The sequence below is a fragment of the Cryptotermes secundus genome, unplaced genomic scaffold, assembly GCF_002891405.2.
Source record: "Cryptotermes secundus unplaced genomic scaffold, Csec_1.0 scaffold203, whole genome shotgun sequence".
Lineage (NCBI taxonomy): Eukaryota > Metazoa > Arthropoda > Insecta > Blattodea > Kalotermitidae > Cryptotermes > Cryptotermes secundus.
The window spans coordinates 258,886-278,510 of record NW_019734312.1 but is presented as its reverse complement, the minus strand read 5'-3'; the positions used below and the strand labels follow the sequence as shown (position 1 = coordinate 278,510).

The 19,625-nt window shown below is 39.7% G+C and overlaps 1 protein-coding gene and 1 non-coding gene across 2 annotated transcripts in view; one reads left to right on the top strand and one right to left on the bottom strand.

Annotated features, from left to right (window-relative positions):
* The window catches only part of LOC111868481, a 52,601-nt gene that overhangs the window by 11,647 nt on the left and 21,329 nt on the right, over window positions 1–19,625 (bottom strand). The window contains exons 11-12 of the mRNA XM_023859146.2: window positions 10,946–11,002; window positions 4,348–4,483 (exon numbers count right to left, since the gene is read on the bottom strand). Coding sequence (XP_023714914.1) covers window positions 4,348–4,483; window positions 10,946–11,002 — 193 coding nt within the window. The remainder of the gene's footprint in view (window positions 1–4,347; window positions 4,484–10,945; window positions 11,003–19,625) is intronic.
* Window positions 17,807–18,015, top strand: LOC111868492. Its single transcript, XR_002843520.1, has one exon. It is a non-coding gene; the product is annotated as a small nucleolar RNA U3 (small nucleolar RNA).

The following is a 19,625-nucleotide window of genomic DNA, read 5'->3' as shown; positions in this document are numbered from 1 at the left end:
ACTATTTTGTATTTTTCAATCCTACACAACACACACACACACACACGCACACACACACACACACACACATATATATACATATATATACACGTTTCAATTGCCTTTCCCTTTACATCTTGAACTTATATATCACCCTCTTTCAGTTCTCAAATAATGTGAACTAAAATTATTATATTTTCTTCAGTGGTATTTTGTACCTACTTCTTAGTCTTCATCACAAATATGTATCTCATTATCAAAATGATCTTTTCATTTGTAACCTAAATTTGACTCCATAATTTAGTCTCAGAATATTTTGATATTGTTGTATATTGGATTTTCTTCCTCAACAGACATCGCGTATTTCACTTATTTGTTTTACATTTAAATTTCTTTATTTTCCATATGCTCAAAAAAAACTCATCGTAAGTTTCCCTGAAGTTTTGGCTAAATATAATAGTACGTTGTTCGCGTCCCCGCTCAAACTTCATTAATTTGTAAAGATATGACGTAGGGCTATCATTTCACATCCGGAAATAATTGGTCGATTATTATGCATTTTTAATCAAATGCGTTCCATGCAGAACTCCTAAAGCATTTGCATAAATTTCTAGTCATACAAATCTATCGCTGGACTATTCAGGTACAAAATATGTCTACGTTAAATTTGTCGGATATAATGTCAAAGATTCGCACCACCGCCATATTTGTGATTCTTGACCTACAAACTATAGTTTATGCGTAATTGTGAGATTTATGACCTATATCTCTTTCAAATTTTACATCCCTAGCTTCCGTGATTTATTAAATATCGCCATCAGACGGAAAGGTGAGATATATTTCTCAAGTCCTTCTTATTATTTATTTTTCATTTTACAAAACATCTGCTTTAGAAATTGCGCTTGCATTGCGTAGGCTATTCTGTAAATTACCAGCGCAAATGAAAAGTTAATGGGGAAAACGTGTAAAATTATTATCTTTAATTTACAACCATGTGTAAGTAACTCAGTATTTGTCTGTATTTGGTGGTGTCCTTGTTTGTGTAGAATGTTGTGAGGCGCAACTTCTTTCTGCTTCACGTCGCCATATTATCTTCTTTTGGACAGTAAATGGCGGTTAGTATTTCGTTTCAGAGTTAATGGGTTTGCGGTTGTTTACATATATATGTAGGCATGATTGTATGCAACGTGAAAAGCCAGAGCGCGTTTTGTGAAGGTCGTATGTCTCATTCATTTTTAATGGAAAAATTCATTGTTTAGGGGAAATGATAGCCGAATTTGTATGGCCACTAGACTACCGTCTGCACGAAAATAGAATCAGGGACGTATTCCCGTCTTGAACAAAAGATTTTTTTTTCCACAGCGTCCAGACCGGCTCTAATTTCCATACAGCCTTCTAATCAATGGATACAAAGCTCCCTATGAAACAAACAAATACAAACTCCGTGGCTTTATTCCGCAAGTGAACTCTACCGACCGAGCGACCGACGCTTATCGGCGAAGTTAGTGCCAACTTTATAGGATAGAGGGTGTCGCGTGGTTGGAGCAACGAATCCCCACAGCCATTAATCTCGGATTTCTTGACTGGACAGAGCTCCCTATCACAACGTGTAAAGCGGCCGGGTCGTGAAGCTGCCAACTCGCGTATATCTAATGCCGAGATTATGTATGCGTGCAACTATAATCCCCTCCCCTGTAGATCTTCATCGTGTGTTGCTTAACTATGCACGGGGACGGCCGTTTATTATAATTTATATCGTGTCGTTGGCCGTAATATTGACTTGAACCTTGAAGAATTCTGACGGTCTAAAAGACACTTGGAGGAATTAGGCAACCGTCATGTGTTTATCTCTTTCTGAGAAGGAAGCGTGTCAAAATTATATTTTAAAACCCACTTCCTACCACAAGTAAAACACATTATTTTTCCATTAGGAAATACTAACCTTTAAATATAGCTCAGAGAAAAACTCACTCTTTATTCCAAAAACCATAAGAAGCCACTAAATACGAGTGTAATCTGCGGACAAAATGTAGAGTTTTTAGTGTTAAAGAAGGCGGTACATGACTACAGTGCCTAAAAAAGTTTTTAGGTTGAGTCATTTTTAGATAGTTACATATGATCATTACATAATCATTAGAAAATGACGGTCCTACAGACTCATCGAAACAGAATGCCGGGAATACAGGAACCTATCTTTAAAAACTGTTGAACATATCGAAATGATTCAAGTTCTAAAAATCGCCACACCGGACAGGGCTTTTTCTTTTGCAAGGTTAAGAGGAATTCATATACGATATTGGTGGGAAAGCCAGAAGGAAAGAGACCACTGGGAAGACCAAGGCGTAGGTGGGTGAACAATTTTATAATGGATCTTAGAAAAATATGATGGGATAGAATGGATTGGATTGATCTGGCTCAGAATAGGGACCAGTGGAGGGCTCTTGTGAACATGGTAATAAGCCTTCGGGTTCCATAAAATGCTGGGAAATTCTTGAGTAGCTGCAGATTTTGCTTCTCCTCAAGAAGGGCGCAGCTCCATAAGTAAGTAAGTAAACAATATTATATTTAAGCATCCTGTTGTACTCTATACGATATATGATATAAGTAAGTAGGGTTGCCTACTCAAAGTGTGACGTTTCCTTAGACGTGTCTTAGACAATGCTCTACGAGTAACCACACATGAAAATGAATAAGGGCAAATATACTATTCTAGAAGACAGAGAGACCTGATCATAGCTCACAGAGCTAGACCCTAGTTTCTCACACTGGAGCACTGGGTTCATTCCCATGTTATTACGAGTATATGAGATTCCTGGCGGATACTGTGCCACTGAAACAAATATCTCTCCGAATTTCTTAATTTTCCCTTTCACAACCTTAATTCCACTACTGCTGCATATAGACCCATCACCGCACCCTGAGGTTGCGACAGCGCTGACCAGACGACACATTGCCGCATTATCAGTTTTCGAGTTTCAGACTTCATATCTGACCCAGTACTTGGCTGGTTACAGGGTAAAAAGTTCTTTATATAGAGAAATATAAAGAATGGTGACATTAAGCAAATTATTTTATGTGGGAGGTCTCGGTTTCGAATTTCGGCTCTATTGTCTTCTCTGAGATAGTCTCGAACTTTCATCAGTTCCTCGAAGAAAATTCTACCACCTTAAATCTCACGTCGGCAACTAGTAGTTAGACATGTTCGTCTGCATTCTGAAGATCCATATTTCGAATCTTGATTTCAAAGTCGAATATCCCGTAAGAGGAAGAATAATGAGTCACTTTAGATAGACTGTGAATGCTTCCTTGCACATGTTACCCAATTTAACGTTCATAATTGTCTTGAATTCTTCATGTGTAAAACATAACTTCATAATCCGCAGGATGTATCTGGCGGCTGGCGTAGATGTACAGGGTGTTCAATCAAGGAGGGAACTTCGCAACACCTCTGACCGGGCTCAATATTCCTCACAGATTGCTGCTGTAACTGTAACTGCGCGTGTTTGTCAGCACTAATGACTCATTCTGCTGTCAGCAGTTACAGCAGCAATCTGTGAGGAATGTTGGGCCGGATCAGCGGTGTTGCGAAGTTTCCTCCTTAACTGAACGCACTGCACAAGGTGGAAATGTAAGGCTTTCTTTTTCATGAATAAATGTTATTAACCAACTGATGAATAAAGGAATTACTAAAGAAACCGTGGGTAACATTCCTACATCGTGAAGACTTCTATTTGTTTGGGGGGATATATATCGCCACTTAATCCGCTGAAAGTGAAACGACGTTTCGGAGGATCATATTACCTCCATCTTCAAGGTTGAAGAATAAGCCAAGTACAGCCTGCCTCCCGTTTTATGCTAGTTTCTTGCTCGGCTTAATCTTCTACACTAAAGATGAAGGCGATATATTCCTCCGAAACGTCAGTTGACTTTCAACAAACTATAAGGCATTGTATCCCAGGAGACAGAACTTATAATTACCGCTATAATGAGTTCAAATACTACAATCTTATTCCTTGTTCGAGAGGTCCCGTGTTCAGATATCGCGCTGTGGACGCGTTATAGTGCTGAATGTTCTACTGATTTTCCTCAGTACATACAGGCAAATTCCTCAGACTCTGTCACATCCTTTCACAGTTCATTATTCCCCAGTCATCTTATCAATCGACACTGGGTGGTCTGAACTGCCAACGACATCGTTATGTAAATCACTAATCAATACATTTTCATGTAAGAAACGCCGGCCATATGAAAACTAATCTTACAAGTAAGTGTCGGAGATGCCTGAGGGCATTATTTTTGTGAAGGTTATGCCGAGAGACACTAGGACGTGTATTTCTGAGCAAACCTAGAAACGAGACAGTTACTTACCTGAGGCAGCACTTGTCTGAAACGGCTGACGCTTTTGTCTTGTTTCTGGTTGCTTTCTCTGGGCCTGTCCATTCCGGCAACGATCTGAATTCTGTTTCCTGGTGTCGTCATCATCTCCAATTCGTGTCCGTCTTTCCTGTAAAAATATAGGTATTCCCTATGACATGTATCTGTGTGGTCAAAGCACAGGTTTCCTATTAGTTTAATGTTACTTTAATGTAGCAAAAACATTTTCACTTAACGCCAGGACTGTCAGTAGAGTGTGCGCAGCGTGTTCATCGCACGCGGGCACCGTGAGAGTAGATACAATGTCACAAATACAGACAAGTTCCAAATTAGTTTAAACTATTGCCACATCCAGACAACTTGTTTCCATGGAAATAGGTAAAGTTGTCCCTGTGCTTAACTAATTAAACATTACACCCGGGGGAAGTGGGCGTATAGATCCACGTTTACTTGACCTCGGCACCAGCTGGAGTTGAGTGGTCAGCTTCACGCCTCGGCCGTTTTTCCCCTGGGGAAATATACCACATTACCCATTTGATAGGAAGCTGATTGGGCCACAGGGCCTGTCTGGACTACGTGGACAAAAGAAAATTCTTTACCATTCTGGGACTCGAACTCCTATCCCTCTGTCGTACAGCTCGTAGCCAGTCTCCATACCGACTGCGCTATCCTGCTAAACGCATTTTTAATATTATTGCTTCCGTTCGCAACGGGTTTACGAATATGCGCTATTCAAGAAGCGACCAACTCAAATTTGTGTACTCTATTTTTTTTTCTTCCAGCCGAGCTACATGTTAAATCCGTTATAACCGCCTTCAGTGAAATGTAAGAAAAAATTAGAAGTGTTCCCTGTGTTACGTAAGCACTATTTCATGAACTAGTGAACACGCTAATAAACCTTCAGGTTCCACGAAATGTTGGGAAATTCTTGTGGCTACACAACTGGCGGCTTCTCAAGAAGGGCTCAGCTACACGGATTTAGTTTAGTTAGTTAGTTGCCGTGCCATAGCTCAGGCGGTTAGTCGCCGGCTTCTCACTGCGGCGGCCTGGGTTCGAGCCCATGTAAGGTCATGTGGGATTTGTGGTGGACAAAGTGGCAATGAGGCAGGTTTTCTGCGAGTACTTCGGTTTCCCCTGCCAATTCTGATTCCACGTTACAATACGAATTGTTTTCGAAATTCTATACCTGTGAATCGCTTCAACAGCCATGACTACTACACATATTGACAATAGTACGGAGTAAATTCCGTACATTTGATTATCCTGTCACGCCCGCAACAGGAAATTGTTGTGGAGGTGGATTTAATTATTGCATTATCTATCTGGGAAGTGAAAGTCTTGCCGTGGCATTCTGGATAAGCAGCTGAAATGCTACACGGACGGAAACCAATTCCTATTTCATTCAGTAGATCTGATCGGTGATAGGGACACAAGGTGAGCCGCCCATTACGTACCTGTCGGCCTTGACATGTCCTGGATCTGACTCTAGTCTGATTAACTACCAGGAGCTGGAACCTCCCTTCATAGCATAGTGGTTACAACATGTACCACGTGCTTTAGCATTCAAGAACTCTGCCAATTGTCAGAGAATCAATGTCCATTGTTTTCATATAATCCCCTGAATAGATGCATATTATTTCTATAAACATAATGAAACTGAAAAATTCCGTCTTCTGAGATGTGACGACGTGTATACCTTGTGTGAACCGACGTTTCGGAGAAGCGTATCACCTCCATTTCCTCCGAAATGTCGATTCACACAGGTATACACAGCGCTACATTCCAGAAGATGGCATTCTTCATACTTACCGCCGTGATAACCTCAAGTCTTACAAAATAAATCTGTTGGTTTATGTAATGGAGAGATAACATGTTTATGTGAGGTTGTAATTGGATTTTTAATAAGATTTAGACAAATTTCGGGTTTCAAATTTTTACGGGACATATAATCGTTCAGCTGCTCTACTAACCCCACCCTTTGTCAAACTCAAAATTGCGTTACCTTGCCCACATGAACCCACCGCTGACTGTCTCATAATTCAGATAAATACATTTCAACATTTTGCACTGTAAAACTATTATTTATCATTATTCTCCCACCCACGCCAAGGCCTCTCCCAATTGGACTCTTTTATTCAGGTTTTCCAACTACATTCTTTCATGCAGTTATCATCTTCCTACACGTGCTACAATTCTAGCCACTCAATCCTCCTTGATTTAATTTCCTTAATGATGTTGGATGAAGAGCACAAACTCTTCTCAATCGTATTAAACGGTCTTCGATTTCTTACTCTCCGAAAGTCGCAATTTCTCGGTTACTGAACTCTGTCTGTTGAGTAAAGTTGTGGTGAGCTTACGGCAACACGGCAGCATCGTGTATTTAAAACTGTATATCTTCTCACTCAATTTTTTGTTACCTAGCAAATCTAAAATTCGTTGTTAAATAATCGATGAATCAGCAAATAATTCTAAAATAGAAATATAGAGATTTATCGGGGTAAGTGAGCTCGGGGATTGAACGCAGTGTCTCCAGAATGTGAAGCGTGTGAACTGGGTAACACCCCGCAAGGCTGAGACAGAGGGGTACGTAAAGCTGGCGTTAGGATGATGTCAGATCCGTGTATGGCTCCCGAGAGTATCAGGGTGTAGTGGAGTCGACAACACAACTCGTCTTCTCATCTGCTACCCAAATTTTGTGCATTCGCTCTTACACAAGACAGTGTTGAAATGAGCTCTGATTTAAGAATGGGATACTGAAAAGGATAAAGTTATATTGAATATGAAGGAGAGAAACACACCGAGGAAAGTTTACAGCTCAGTAACTGAGCAAGGGTTCAGGAGAATCAGAACTAAGCAACAATTGGCAGAATTACAGAAAGCTCCTGATTTGGTAGCTGATATTAAAAGAAGTTGGAAGTGGTCGCGGTATGTAACTATAATAGCTTAACCAATAGTGGTTAATAAATGTTTTGAATGTAAACCATGGCTTAGGAAAAATTAAAATGCCCAGATTTTGATTCAAGGATGATGAGATGGGCAGGTCATGTAGCACGAATGGGGGAGACGAGGAATGCGTATAGGATATTGGTGGGAAATCCAGAAGGAAAGAGACCACTGGGAAGACCAAGGCATAGGTTTGGTGGACAATATTAAAATGTACTTAGATAGGATACGATGGTATTGATTGGATTGGTCTGGCTCAGGATAGGGACCAGTGGAGGGCTCTTGTGAACACGGTAATGAACCTTCGGGTTCCATAAAATGCTGGGAAATTCTTGAGTAGCTGCATAATTGGCGGTTCCTCCAGAAGAGCTCAGCTCCGTGAGTAAGTAAGTAAGTAAGTAAGATTTTGATGGCAGGAACATGTGGAGAATGATATACGAGAGCTGAAGGCAAATTCGCAGTAGGCCGTAGAGCAGAAGAGTATGTAGGTTAGCTGAGGGCCATAAAGCAAATACTAACCAACTACTGTCAGAACGGAATTCTGTGCAGCGAAACGGCGGGGCTTCGTTTTACGGCCCCGCCCTTTCGCCGGGCCTTTGCGGCAACTTCTCTGACACAGCCGTAAGGCGTGACATCTAAGCAGTGGTGCAGGCATTAGCACTAACAGCAGTGCTGAGCGATATGTTTTCAAGATGTTTAGTTAGACGAAATAGGAGATTGGTACATCTGCTAATTCTTAAATTATTAAAACGGACTTGTGTTGAAGCATTTCTTAACAAGCAAAGAAGCATACTTATTTTCGTGCGTCCGCTCAATTTTATGGAATTATTTTGAAAAACTTAAAACGTACTGAAGTGTATTGCACATAAAATTTGTGTCCAATTTTTTGTACAATATTTATTTTGAATTTTTTTCTGCGTCAGTAAGTATTTATATGTTTTGCATAATACGCGAGCAGAAACCAATGTACAATTTTCATTAAAGTGTTCTTTATATTCGTCCTATTTTGGCCAAAACTTGAGTGTGTACATAAAGTGCAGTGGAACTCTGCGACATGAAAATTCACGAAAATCTGTTAAATTTTTTTCGAGTTATTACCTGCAAACTGATTGACTTATGGGCATACAGACAGGCATTGCTAAGTAAATAGCCTTATTTAAAAAAAATCACTGAAAAAACATATTTGTTTTCGCAATGTAACTTATATCCACCACTATTTAACGTCCGCCATCTACTGGAACCTTTGCTTCTTAACTGCGCTTTATCATCTAGATAGGTTACAAAATGTCGAGTTGTTGGAACATTCCAAGAATAATTTGACAATCTCTGACGGCATAACTGGCCACAGGCTCGGATGTAGAGACAATTACCAGATTACACGGCCATGAAAACCTCGAATCTTTTATATTCGCAACGACTCTTTAAAGATGCTACATCACCGTTTGCCTGAAGGGACTCCGGGGAGACTATGAGACACTTCGGACATAAACGAAAGTCTCAAGACCTAGAATTGAACCTGGAGTTTCCTGAACCACAGATCGACTGCTAGTCATAAAATGGCGAAGATAAGGCACATGAGAGAAAAATTATAATCGAATTTCAGATTTAGACTTCTTTATGATAGATACGTATGGACGAAACTTGTCTGCTTGCAATGTCACATTTGTCCACTTATCAGTCAGTCTGCTTGAGACAGTGCTTGGTGTCGGATCGGAGTGCCATGAGGGAGCTTCTTCCTCGATCCTCACCTGCCCACCTTTCGTAGCAATTTCAGTAACAGTTTTGTCACTCTAAGATACCATCATTTTTAGAGCTTGATAAAGCAGGACCGGCACGATTTTCATGGTGGAAAACTGTACAAACCATCTTCTCTCTTCCCTTTTGACTATCTCATACACATAGCATACATGATGAAGTACTTATGCACATTCACTTCCGTTTTAAATGTAAATTTATTTACAATTACGCTTTTACACAAAATTAAAAATTAATAATTAGGAATTTGCTACATGTTTCGGCCGTACTCGGCTATCTTCAGGCAATTTATCAAATTCCTGCACTGTATATACAATTAAATTAAGATTAATTATTTGTTGAAATATTTTAACTTAAGAAATAATTAATCTTAATTACAAAGACAAAAATAGCACCGTCCAGTGTGACTATTTAAGTTTTATCACTTGAAAACTCATCACCCTTACATGTTTCGATCCCTACGGATCATCCTTAGAGGGCATCAATACTTTTTCCGGAAACTACTATTACAATAGGTGTTCAATTATATACATACGCGTATAATGTCTGAAATACACAATGTACACAATGTTCAACTTTTCACAGTCACAGCAGCCTTCCTGGTATTAACATTTTTAACATTTCTTAAAAACTTTGTTGTTTAAGATTAAAATTTATAAACCATGCAGGTTCGTGTCAATTCTCCTATTGCTTTTCTTGGAGGTGGCTGATCTTGTGCCGTCTATCTTGAGAAATGAGATTCTTAGTATTGTCCATGTTTATTCATGGCTTGCTGTGTTGTTATTTTTGTCTTTGTAATTTTAGTGTGACGGACCAGAATGAAAGAAATCAAGATCTTATTTACCTTGAAAGTACAGTTCACCAATTTGACAACTCAGACAGTTGCCTGAAGATGGCCGAGTACTGCTGAAATATGTTGCAATTCCTAATTATTAGTTTTTATCTTTATGTAAAGAATTAGTTTAAGTTAATTTGAATTTAAGAGGGAAGTGAATGTGTATAGGTGATACATTAACGCGACGGGATTCTGAAATACAATATTGTAGTCTTGAAAAGAAAATCTATCTGTAGATCTTGACAGAGTTACACGTTATATTTTGGGATGCCGTCAATCCGCCTGCCTGTAAGCACGTGCGTGATATGTGTGACTTGTTAATGTTTCAACGTCCGAGTGATTTTCTTTTTCGCGTTAAAGACTTCATCTTTCCTGGGTCGATGTTCGGTGAATATAAATGCTAGAACTCCAAAAAAGGGGCTCTTCAGATATACCCCCAAAATATGAAACGACGATTTTCTCAAAAACAGCTCTAATGATTTTGGTTCTATTTTAGGGTACTATATCCCTACATTAAATTACATGGGTGTCCTATTTTGCAAGATATCGATGGGAGTACAATGGGCTCAAATTTGAAATGTCGAATTTTTCGAAACCAGTTTTACCGGTCAGACGAATTAGATTGTTATGCTGCATTCAGCAATCAACAGTGATTTCCCAAGTAACAGTTGATTTCGTTTCCAAGGTAACCTGGTCAAGGCAAGTCGTATATGAGAAAGTATGTGCAGTGTCTTTCTGAATATGTATTTCTTACTTCGCTGCTAGTTAAATGAAAAAGAAACGCGCTGCACTTAACCACCATACGACAAAAGCGCCCATTGGCTGGCAATCGTCTAAATAAGTTCTGTAACCAATGATGGCTTTTGACGCCGTCCAGGAAATTTCATGTTATTTTGACGAAGTTTTGAAAAAATATATATGTTTTTAATTGAGGGACAGGACGGTTGAATTTCCCATCGCCTGAGCCGGCATTTTGGCTTCGGATACAACTCACTCAGCAATGGGCAGATATCTGCTGAAAGCACTAAAGTTACGTTTCCAGAATCAAGATTTTCATACTTATCCTGAAACATTTCTTTCTGGGTATCGGTAATATTCTTGACACGCTCTTCAGGCCTGAAAATAAAAAAACATAAAGCGTCAGTACTTACGACATTGTAGTCATTGCGTCCGCTTGCGGCCACTGTCTGCAGACAACTGAGTGGTCAGCGTGTCAAGGCCGGATCTGGTCACTCGGAGAAGCGGCCTTGGAGCTGGACCTAAAGCAGGAACCAGCTGTTCGGGCCTTCCCAGTGCGTGGAGCACTAAGTAGGAAGGAAAGGTGTGTAGGCCTGCTCCCGTGAAGTGAAAGTGATCATCCCGAGGCCTTGCCTCTTTCAATATTTCAGTATACTTGCCCAATTGAAATGATATATAAGGGATTTCAAGGTAACACTGCGGTTCTTACGGTTAATGTGATGTATCTCTAAATTTGAAAACTTTAAAAATGACATAAATATTGTATTTGAAGCCTTAAACAGATGGTTCGAAGCCAATTTACTCTCATTAAATTTTGATAAAACCCATTACATATCATTCACAACTAAAAACAACCACCAAATTGATCTGGACATCAGTTATGCCAACAAATTAATCTGTAAAGTACTTGATACAAAATTCCTTGGAATACATGTAGACAGTACACTGTCTTGGAAAATACATATTGAACAAATTATACCTAAATTAAATGCAGCTTGCTATGCGATGAGATCAATTAAGCCTTTTATGTCACAGGAAACATTGAAGATGGTTTACCATGCCTACTTTCATTCTATTATGAACTATGGATTAATATTTTGGGGGAACTCTTCACATAGTGTAATAATTTTTAAAATACAAAAGAATATAATTAGAATCATTACAGGATGTAGAAGTAGAGATTCATGTAGAGAATTATTTAAGAAATTAAAAATTCTACCTCTTCAATCGCAATACATATTATCGCTTCTCTTATTTGTTGTTTACAACAAAGATAAATTCAAATTAAATTCTGATGTCTATAACATGAATACTAGACAAAAATATAACTTCCACCTACCCTCATCAATTTTATCAGTATATCAAAAAGAGTCTACTTTACTGGCATAAAAGTGTTCAACAATCTGCCACAAAGTATTAAAAACTTGGGCAATGATACTAAAAAGTTTAAATCAGAGTTAAAGAATTATCTACATGCTCATTCCTTCTACTCTTTAGATGAATACTTCAATGTAAATAGAGAATGATGTAAAATTAAGTTAGATTAATTTTTAAGCTAAAATTGCCTGTACTTGTGTATGTAACATTTTGACTTGTTCTGTATCCAAAGGTACTAACCTACTTAGGATTTATAGAATGTAAATAAATTTAATTCAATTCAAACGTTTCGGATGAACTTCTGCTTCTATCTTCAGGCTTTTCTACACTATCTGTGTCTGTAAGGCGTCGCATCCTTGAAGACTGGAGACCTGTAAGATAACTCCAATAACTGGGATTTGTTCTCGGCAGTTCGGGACGTTTGTGGAAGTCTAGTTATATTCTGTTATGTTTTCTTCTTCCAACTCAAAGTATCGGCGCTGCTAGACATTAACATTAACATTAATATTATTATTCCATGTGCTAAATCTCATGTCCGTTTTCCTTCGTTTAGTTGTTAAAAAACTAAGTCTGAAGTCCTGAGTAACAGCTCGTAATAAACTTTTTAACGGCGAGAAGCTGTAAACCCTACGCACAGGCCACAATCTGGTGGATCACCCCTTGTCGACTCTCCTTGGCTACTTTTTCAATATACTTGAAGCTACGCTCCATATCTCGAGGCCTTCTCCTCCATCCGCAACCTGAGGACGCGCCATGCCGTGGTGACAAGGGACCCACCTAACATGGAGAAACAAGAAGGGGTTGTATTGACTAGATTCATCTGGCTCAGGATTGAGACCAGCGGTGGGTTTTTGTGAACACAGTAATGAACCTTCGGGTTCCATAAAATTTGGGAAATTGTTAAGTATGTCAGTGACTGGTGAATTTTAAAGAAGGGCTTGGTTCCACTGTGTTAATTAAAAACTGGTGAAGATATCGCTGTAACAGGTCATGGAGGCCCATAGGGTTGTGAGGCATTTTCTAGACAATCGGCTGACAAATGGCGTTGAGGTTGTCAGCCTTATGAGCCGGCGGCCCTTTACCACCAGGAAGATTTTTGTTACTCATTTCTGTTAGACGCTGATTCGAACCCAGGGGCCCTAATGCGGCTGGAAGGATTTGGCCATTAGAAACATCTAATAACTTCATCTAGAATCGACCCCGCGACCTTCCTGCCTGTGGCATAGTACCTCAACCAACTACACTATTGCGTGCCCCCTCCACTAAGTTAGCATTAATATTAATATAAATATACTTATTTACTACTGTCTTTTAAGAGATTAATTGTCTTTTATTGCGGCTTATGATTTGGCGTTGAAGCCTCGAACAGTCATGAATGAAGAATATGGAATCTTAATTACCTCCGTGATGTTGCCAATGCATTAAATTAATTTTAGATTCATATTATAATAACTAAGACTGTAAAGCTGCAATCCTTACTGCAGTGCGTACAGTTTACACGTGCCTTGTTTTCACCTTACCATTCTGCGTGCGCGTCCATGTGTGTCCGTACATTTCATAACTTTAAAATTCATCACTAAAGTTACCGTGGATGCTACTAGTCATCATGGTTATAATATTCCGTAATGGCCCTAATGTTGTTCCCACCTCATAAGTTCGTATGTCCGATAGGTTATTATTAGGGACCGGATTTTAATGCAAATGCATATTTCTTTCTTGCAACCAGAAAGTATGCTCGTTTGGATATATGTATGAATTACTTCATTTCTTAAATTTTGGACATGGTTTGATGGTGCATATAAATGCATATTTTGCCTGTTTTATGAATAAGCATCATATTTTCGAAGATCTCTATTTATACTGCATATTTCATTTTTAAAATGTTTATAATATATATTTTTTAATTTTATGTTCAAATTTTCACTCATAGTAGTGTGTGTACGATTTTAGCCGGTAAACATACTCAGCTACCAAGTAAAAAATCACTAACATTGGAGCAAATAGCGGATTTTGTACACGTGCCCCTAAGTTCCTGTGAGGTGGAAAGAAGTTTTAACCCGCTATAAAGACATCTCACGAGACAATAGGGGCAACTAACTATGGAATATCTCAAACATTTAGTAATTGTGAACTGCAACAGAAGAGAAGTTGAATGTTCGGAGAGCAAAATGTGAGTACCATTGGTTTTTTAAATTTGTAATGAAATATGTTGGTTTTGTTGCATGATTTGTATTTAAGTATAGCATTTTATTGCAAGTGAAACATTCAATGATTGCGTAAAATGAACTTAAGTACTGATGTGTTGGTCTTAAAATAATGTAAAATCAATTTTAATATTGTGTACAAATTTTTATATGCATATTTTAGTGCATATTTCGGAAGTTTTTCATGCATAAATGCATACATATTTAAAGGGTTATTAGGGCATAAAAATCCGGTCCCTAGTTATTATACATTGTAGGAAATCAGAAGCAGGAATTTCAGGTGACTTTCAGTGAATTAAGGTGCATATATAATTTCATCAGGATCTGCCCTACTATTTACAAGTTGAAACACACGGACGGACAGGACAGATGGACGGACGTAATCAAGCGCACATGCGTTATTTTCTTGCGTGTTATACTTAGAACGCACAACAACCAATTAACAGCACTGAAATGATGATACGACAAATGCTGCTGTCTTTCTCCTGGCCTGAACAAAAAATGCCCAGTCAGAAACTTTCCTCACTCTGCGGTTTTCCTTAACTTATACAGCGATCCGTGGATTCTTGGTGACTAATGAAACTTCACCTTGATACTAATGAACCCAATCGTAAGCTGAACTGGAGCGGTTCATAAGCTGCCAACGCCATCTGCTTACAGTCTTAGTGAACAGCCAGTTATCAAGTAGTTATTTTATTTACGATTTATTTTAACCTTTAAAAATTGTTGAAGAGAAACACAGCGAATAAATGAAGTTTCGGGTGGCGTTAATGAGCACACTGAATTTGGGGACGGAGGTAGCGACAATTTCCGGTTTTTAAGGTTCGCAGGCAGTGCTCGCTACTCCTTCTGATATGGGTACGTTTGAGGGAGGGTAAAGCTTTCGGAAGTGAAAAAGGTAAAGTGCTCTTTTTTAATGCTAGTGGGGTGGGAATAAGTCCCTTTTACTGCAGCCACTTCTGGACTATTCTACCAGCCCCAGATAATAGGTTAGGTTGATTGCGGAGCAATTGGTAGAATGAAGATTGGCAGGGGAAACCGAAGTACTCGGAGAAAACCTGCCCCAGCGCCACTTTGTCCACCACACATCTCACTTGACCAGACCCCGGGATCGAAACCGGACCGCCGCGGTGGGAAGCCAACGACTAACTGCTTGAGCTATGGCACGTCCCAAGGTAAGGTGTTAGTACATGGAAAGATTTCCTGGTACCCATTGTAGAGGAGGATAATATTTTCAGAAGACAAGGGCAGAAATAGATTCTAAAGGGCTCTGACGATGGTGTATAACACTCTGAATTACTGGGTTTTTGGATTTTGTCCATCGTCTGCCATTATAAAAAGAAAATGGAGAACTCAGAATTTCGGAAACTGGAACTGACTGAGGTTAGCTCTTTCTAAGGGCGTGGGTGTCTTCCCTCTCACCTGAGGACGGAAATAGATCCAGTTTCCGAAACTTTGTATTCTCTAGTAATACGAATATCGGAAGATGGAGAAAGTCCAGAATTCCAGTAACTATAAAGGCAGAAATGTAACAGCTACCAGTAGGAATAACCACAGCCTGACCGGTAGATCTGTTACTTCATCACGGACGGTAACCCTAGCGACTGGCTACGGGCTGGATGATTGAGGGGTCGGTGTTCGAGTCCTGGTAAAATCAAGGATTTTCACTTCTCCATGTCGTCCAGACTGTCTGTGGAGTTCACACAACCTCCTATCCAAAGGATACCGGGGGTTCTTTCCCCGAGGACAATGCTGCCGGGGCGTAAAGCTGACCACTCACCTCCGATTAGTGCGAGGTTAAGAAAATGTGGATCTATACGTCCACTCCCCTATACGCCTTCATGGTGTACTGCTGAATTAGTTAAGCATACGGACATATTTACCTTTGATCAAGTCAAGGAGGAAGAGGTGGGCAGGTCATGCAGCACGAATGGGGGAGACGAGGAATGCGTACAGAATATTGGTGGGAAAGCCAGAAGGAAAGAGACCACAGGGAAGACCAAGACGTAGGTAGATGGACAATATTAGAATGGATCTTAGAGAGATAGGATGGGATGGTATGGACTGGATAGATCTGGCTCAGGATAGGGACCAGTGGAGGGCTCTTGTGAACACGGTAATGAACCTTCGGGTTCCATAAAATGCTGGGAAATTCTTGAGTAGCTGCAGAATTGGCGGCTCCTCAAGAAGAGCTCAGCTCCATGAGTAAGTAAGTAATTAAGAAGCCCCTGTAGGAAACATTATTTATGAGCGTCCTGGGTATGGGCACCGGTTGGGAGGAGAAGTGGGAAAACTCAGGGCTCTGCCCCTTCCCCTGGATTTTGAGGGGAAAATCGCAAACTGGAATAGAAAGGAACACACCACATACGAATAAGCAAATGTAAATTATTTTTAAAAAATGTGTTCGTCTATCCTGAACACACTAGAGCAATCAGTGAAAACATGCTTAAATGGCTAAAATTATGTTTGTGAGAACATTTCTGTCTGCGCCCTTCTTCCTTGAAATCTGGTTTCCTCTTCTAAGAACTACTGGAGACGTCTGCCTCATAGCGTCTTTCTTCCCACCGCGGTGGCCCGGGTTCGATCCCGGGTCTGGTCAAGTGGGATTTGTGGTGGACAAAGTGGCGCTGGGGCAGGTTTTCTCAGAGTACTTCGGTTTCCCCTGCCAATCTTCATTCCACCGATTGCTCCACAATCACCCTCACCTGTCATCTAGGGCTGGTACAATAGGCCAGACGTGGCTGCAGTACAGGGGACTTAGTCCCACCCCACTAGCAATAAAAAGAAACGAACAGAACCCTTTGGAATCTACTTAATGATCTTCCTAGTATAGCCATGAGGGCTTGCATGGATTATTTACAGTATTAAGAATATTAAGAATATTGGGGCGTAGCCCTCTGAGCAATCGGTGGAATTTGGAACTCTTCTGCTCCATGAAATTTTTGATAGCCGCAAGAGTATCCCTGGAGATGGAGGCCGGAGATTCCTTTGAAACATTTGTACTTATGAAGAAAGCCTCAAATCTTACATTTGTACTTATCTAACCGGATTACATGGTGCCACATTCTCCAAGACAGTAATTTTCATAATGGCCTTAATGAGAACGTGAAGCCTCAAAAAGAAGTGGACCAGAAAAACATACGGCGAGAAACTACTTTGTTAAATTATAACCTCTTGGGAAGCCATTATACTTCTTTAAACTCAAAATAAAACATATTATTATTCTGTTTATAGATAATTGGGACTTTATTAGCACTAATCCAGATCACTTGCTACATTAGCGCAAGGTTTCTATAGTTGCGCCTGTACAGTAGAGTTCTCGCGGGAGCAGCAACTGTCTTTCTGCAGTCTCAATCGTCTCAATCATCTGTGTGGTTCGCTAGCTTTGCTAGTATGCTGAAATAGTGCTTCTCTGGTGCGGCCGCACGTTCTGTATGGGTGCTGCCATCTGCTGTCTCATATCCGTCATATTTGGCTGGCCGTCTGTACAGAGTACTAACTATTACCGCTAGATGGAACATAGATTTTTCCCGTCCTTCGCTCCCACAGGTGAAATGTGTTGAGACATATTTAAGTATAGGAAGCTGGAAAGCACATATTTAGAATCGTACTTCACAGGATCATTTCTGTAGTACGTATTCTCACACTTGACTATCAACAGTTGAGTAGATTACTACCACGATGACGAGTGATAGGAACTTTTCCTGAGCGTGAGGCAGATTGGGAGGTGCCGGAAGGTGTTTCGCAATCATCGATGATCGTTCAGATTCGAGTAATCGGATCCGAGGGAAGAGTTCCGTTCTGAGTGGTATTTAAACATAACTGTTTGAAATTTTTATCGCTGCAAATTTTTTTTTTTAAGTTTCTGCAGCGCCATTTGTTTTTAGTTGCAGTTCGAAGGAACTGGTATAATCTGTTCATGTACGGGTAGGAGTTCCGAGTCTTTGCAAAGACAATAATTTTTCTGAAACGTCGGTTAACATCACATATACACGATCCCAAATTCCAGAAGACTGCTTTCTTCATAGTCACCGCCGTGAAAGCCTCATATCTTACAAAGAATTTTTATTGTTCACTTCGTCTAGTGTGGCTACTGTCCTCCTGACAGGTATTAATTAATAATCAGAATCGAGATCAAGTAAACGTGGATCATTATGCATGCATTTTTCCATTCTCTTTCATGGTCGAATGCTTAATTATTTTAAGCACCGCGACAGTTTTTCTTTCTTTTCTTTTAAGTACGTGGTATATTGCAGTTGGGTTATTCCATGTGTAGTCATACAGATAGGACGCTCGACCATTTAAAAAAATATTTCGTACACTTATTTGTACATCTACATATTTTCATACTTCAAAAATATTACAAAAATTTAAACCGCTCGGATTTCCCGGTACAGCCGTTTTTATAATGCGAAAATAACACGTTTCCGGCTGTAGAGGCCTGAAAATGTACGCCTGTACGTACTGCTCAGAACGACAAAAGATAAATCTCTCGTCTTTTATACCGAATAAATAACCACTAATACCACTGGATGCAGGTAAGCCAATTGTTGAGATGTTAGTCTCTTTGATAAAATTCAAAGTGCCCACAACTTCGCTATTAGTAGAATATCAAAGTTGTACTTTTAACACCAAATTACTCTAGATTAAAGCATTAGTTCCACGAATTTCAAAATTTTCTGAGCTTCCCCACCGGATATATAGGATGTTAAAAATGGCCGATTTTTGGGCCCAGAGCAAAGTTTGGAAACTCCTGGAAAATTTTGGAAGATACACAAGGGGTTCAAAACCACGTGATTATATTCCCCATGTAGACAACGACAAAGGGCAGAAACCATAGATCTGATACTTTCCCCTTCCCATTGGTTTTTGAAGGTCAAATATAGTTTGTTTTTTCACAAACGATAGGTAAGATTCAAGCTTAATTAGACCTAGAGGAAGTGAGTTGACTCGTAATGACATGAATTGTAGTCCATATCATGAGGAACAAATTGTTTCTATTGGAGTCTCTAGCTTCAATAGTTATCGAGATATAAAAGGTAACGCAAACCTCCATTTCAGCCGAAGGCGCGTTATTTTCGCATTATGAAAACGTCTCTAGCGGGTGAAACGAGCGGATTAAATTTTGCAATATTTTTGAAGTAAGAAAAATGTAGAAATAAGTGTACAGAATATATATATATATTTTTTTTAAATGGTCGAGCGACCTATCTGGATGACCTCACATGGAATGACCCAGTTGTAAGAGTAGATAAACAAGCTATATTATTGAAGAAAGCAGTCTTCTGGGATTTGGCACCGTGTATATGTGGTGTTAACCGACGTTTCGGAGGAACGTATCGCCCCCATCTTCAGGGTAGAAGAAAAAGTATAAGAAATCTGCAAGCGACAACACCGTGAGAAACGGTAAAGCAGACCCG